This window comes from Microtus ochrogaster, assembly GCF_000317375.1.
Source record: "Microtus ochrogaster isolate Prairie Vole_2 chromosome 6 unlocalized genomic scaffold, MicOch1.0 chr6_random_2, whole genome shotgun sequence".
Taxonomy (NCBI): Eukaryota; Metazoa; Chordata; class Mammalia; order Rodentia; family Cricetidae; genus Microtus; species Microtus ochrogaster.
Window position 1 is genome coordinate 13,581,082 of NW_004949095.1, and position 3,781 is coordinate 13,584,862.

General features: G+C 44.0%; 1 protein-coding gene across 7 annotated transcripts in view; it reads left to right on the top strand.

Moving 5' to 3' along the window:
* Positions 1-3,781, top strand: part of Nme7 (NME/NM23 family member 7) — a 142,993-nt gene that overhangs the window by 9,386 nt on the left and 129,826 nt on the right. For 3 of the 7 annotated variants that reach the window (XM_026787623.1, XM_005363997.3, XM_013352521.2), the window contains one exon: positions 1,977-2,074. The exons of 2 other annotated variants lie outside the window; for them this stretch is intronic. In XM_026787623.1, coding sequence (XP_026643424.1) covers positions 2,003-2,074 — 72 coding nt within the window. In that variant the 5' untranslated portion in view covers positions 1,977-2,002. The remainder of the gene's footprint in view (positions 1-1,976; positions 2,075-3,781) is intronic. 2 more of the 7 variants (XM_013352520.2, XM_013352522.2) reach the window with 1 other exon arrangement.

Sequence of the window (3,781 nt, forward strand, 5' to 3'; positions counted from 1 at the left end):
TCCAATTATTCTTAGGTTTGGTCTTTTTATTGTGTCCCATATTTCCCGAATGTTTTGTGATGAAAGTTTGTTGGACTTGCTGTTTTCTTTGATCAGTGCGTTTATTTTCTCTATGTTATCTTCAGAAACTGAGATTCATTCTTCTAACTCTTGAATTCTGCTGGTTATGCTTGTTTCTGTAGTCTCTATTCGTTTACCTAGATTTTCCATGTCCAGCCGGCCCTCTGTGTTTTCTTCTTTGCCTCCATTTCAGTTTTCAAGTCATGAACTGTTTCCATTATCTGCTTAATTGTTTTTCCTTGGTTTCCTAGGGTATCATTCACTGATTTACTCAATTCCTCAAACTTTCTGTTATACTCCTCATCCATTTCTGTAAGGGCGTTTTTTATATGCTGTTTAAGGGCCTCTATCATTTTCATAAAGTCAGTTTTTTCTACTTCTTCTTGATTACGGTGTTCATGTCCTCCTGTTGTGAGGTCGTTGGGATCTGGAGGTTTCATGTTGTTTTTCAGATTGTTGGGTGAATTCTTGCATTGGCGCCTGCCCATCTTTTCCTCCAAATGCTCCCCTACGGATCTTTTTACAGGATCAGGTCTTCTTGCCCACTGATGTACCTTCCCAGTCATGTCACTCCCCAGTGATGGTTCTCCTGGTGTCCAGATCGGATCTCTGTGCTTCTTGGGTAGCTTGCAAACAAAGGGCCCACACTGCTCACTGCAGGCAGGCTATGGAGACAAAGGAACTACCACCTTTGCCCTCCCGATTCGGGTTCGGTCCCAGTGCCCAAGCAGGCTGAGCTGGGAGGTGCTATGCCGCCAAAGAGGGGAGGGAGGGAGACAGGGGGTGGGGGTTTCTGGATGTAAGCTGGATGGGATAGGAAGAGAGAGGAGGTATAGGGCAGTATAGCCCCTGCAGGTTGACCAGGAAGTGTAGGAGGGATGAGGAACGTCTGAGTTCCCTGTTCCCGGCTGCAGCCGCACTGACTCACCCCAAAGATGTCTCTCCCTGGTGCCCAGATCGAAACTCGGTGCTGCTTGGGTAGCTCGCAAACAAAGGGCCCACCCCCAAAGATGTCTCTCCCGGGTGCCCCTTTAATAAAAGTTTTATATATATTAGTTTCTGGTTATTGTCACGCTCGCCCTCTCTTATCTCCTCCCACCACAGTCACTCAGCGCCCTAGCCCCCTTTCTGCAGTTTTATCTTTTTGTTTTGTTTTGTAAACTGAGTTGAACTAGAGCCATCTATGTGACTGGGGATTTGTAACCACCCATTAGAGCTTGGTGGTCTCGTCGGTGGCTAAATAACTACAGACAACTCTGGCTCTCCCCCAGGATTTATCAGTAGACCACAGTTCATCAGGGAGAAGTAGGGCGAGCTGGGCCTTGACCTCACCTGTTGTTGCTGTTTGACAGGCCCAGTCTGCTCCAGCCCATTTTGATGTGAGATCGTGATTGCCTTGATTGGATCATGCTTATGACAGTGTTTCATAGCGTTTCTCACTGTATTTGGGCCTTTACACTTTCTCTGCCCCTCTTGAGCAGTCTTAAAGCAGCTGGTATGACTGTCCCATGTAGGGTGGAGCACTTTACCGTCACTTGTTTTCAGTGTCTTAACAGCCAGACATCCCTGTATTCACCAGTGCTCATCACAAGAGATATTTCCCTGATTAAGAATGAGAGTCACATCTGTCTGTGGGTATACACATAACTGTTTAAAAGACACCTTGGCACTCATTTTAGCTAACCAACAGTAATAAGTTCCCCTCCTCAGCCGTGGGCTTTAACTGGGTTTACAGTACCAGGCCTGGATTTCCTCTTGGTGGGCAGGCCTGGAAACTACTCAGAGTGTGTGGTTGCCCCCTAACAGCTGTGCCATTGTTGCCGTGATGAGCACATCTTGCCTAGCAGGTAGGTGTTGTAGCTTCATAGGGTCATCATCTGGGATTTGATGGTTATTGATGCCTTTTCTTCCCCCAGCAGCCTGCATTGCTTCCTCTGGCACTATGAAAGCCAGTCAGCAGGGAAGAAGCTTACAGTCCAGTTCCAGCTTGGTTTCTCTGTATCTTGCACCAAAGGTGTGTATAGCATTTTCAGCAATACAGTCTTATCAACTAATTCTGATGGACAATCAAGAGGAATGACAAGAGCCTATATTGTATAGGGAGCCTCTGGATCCCTCTGAGCAACAACATAAAAGGAAGTATCCCACATCTGACCTGAGATTTTTGTTTAATGACCCATGGCTGTTAGACACATTTCCACTGTTTTGTTACTGATTAAGAGAGATTTCAGAAATGGAGAAACACAGACTAATCACTGTGACATGATGTTAATTATTTGTTTATTGTTTTTTCCAATGATGGAGACCAAACCCAGCACCTTGTACTTGCTAGGCAAGCTCTTTACTACTGAGCTAAATCCCTAACCCAAGAAATGTTAATTAAAGATAACAAAGTTAGCTAACTTTATAGCTTTTTCTGTGTTATTTTTATTCAGTGAGCTTTATGCTTTATTTAACGTATGAATATGTATAAATCCAAAATGGAACTTACACATTTTAATGCCAACAACAGTTCCCTAAATTTACCAGAAGGCATTTGGAGGCAGTAGGGAACCATGTCATTATGGTTCATTGCTAAGAGTTCAACTTTGTTACCTGTGCAATTAAGTGTGTAATGGACTTGCTCTCTCTCTTCTCTGTTAATGTTGTTTTTTTCATTCACTCCTTTTTATGAACCGTTAGTGTAAAGATACAGACTTTGTGTCGTACATTATCTGTTTATATGTGTATAAATTATCTCTGTGTAAACATACTCTTTTTTTTTTTTTTGAGGCACAGTCTGTGTTTTTTAGGTTTGCATACGCTCCCGCCACCCTTGTTTTTCCCTTTCCCTGGAATGCTCCTTTTCCTTCATGTCTATGCTCAACTGAGCCTCATGCGGAGGCTGCGCTTCGTCGTTCACCCTTCTGGAGCAGCAGCCCCAGCTGTTCTCCATCCTTCTTCTTCTTCATCTTCTTTCTCTCATTTTAGTGACTGGTAAAAACCTTACAAATCTTCAGGTTTTTCAAAATTAATGATAATGTTTGAAATTTAAAAACTTTTCTCTTCTGTGACTACTAAGAGTTTCAAGTAGCCCCAGCATCTCTGGAGGTTGCTAGTCAGTGCACAGAGAATATGATTCTGCACTGTTGGGGAATAGGAAGGATGAGCACTTCCTATTCCCCTAAGAAGAGTGCTGTGGAAAGGTGGTTGTGAAGAAAGGAGGAGTTTATTCAGAGAGAAGCCTGACTTTATTCATGCCCAATCACTGTTAAATTTCTACTGTGTGACTCTCACTGTTCTAGACAACCTCAAAACCCCTAAGGAGCTAAAAAGGCTGAGTTTGGGGAGACATACAATTTTAGACAAGAAGTATATGATACAATATGGTATGATGAGATGTATCGCTTATTACACGAAATGAAGCAATTTATAAGGCTGCAGAGTGAGGGGTTTAGAAAGGACTGGCGGTTGGATAATCAAGGAAGCCTCTCCTCATTGATCTGAGGAAAACTATGGTGCAGCATCCTCTAGGATCCCTAGAAGGAGAAAGGGCTTCTCAGAGAGAGTTGGTTGTGCACAGATCCTGTCAGAGTCGGTTGTGCACAGATCCTGCCAGAGTTGGCTGTGCACAGATCCTGTCGGAGAGAGTTGGCTGTGCACAGATCCTCTCAGAGAGAGTTGGCTGTGCACAGATCCTCTCAGAAAGAGTTGGCTGTGCACAGATCCTCTCAGAGTTGGC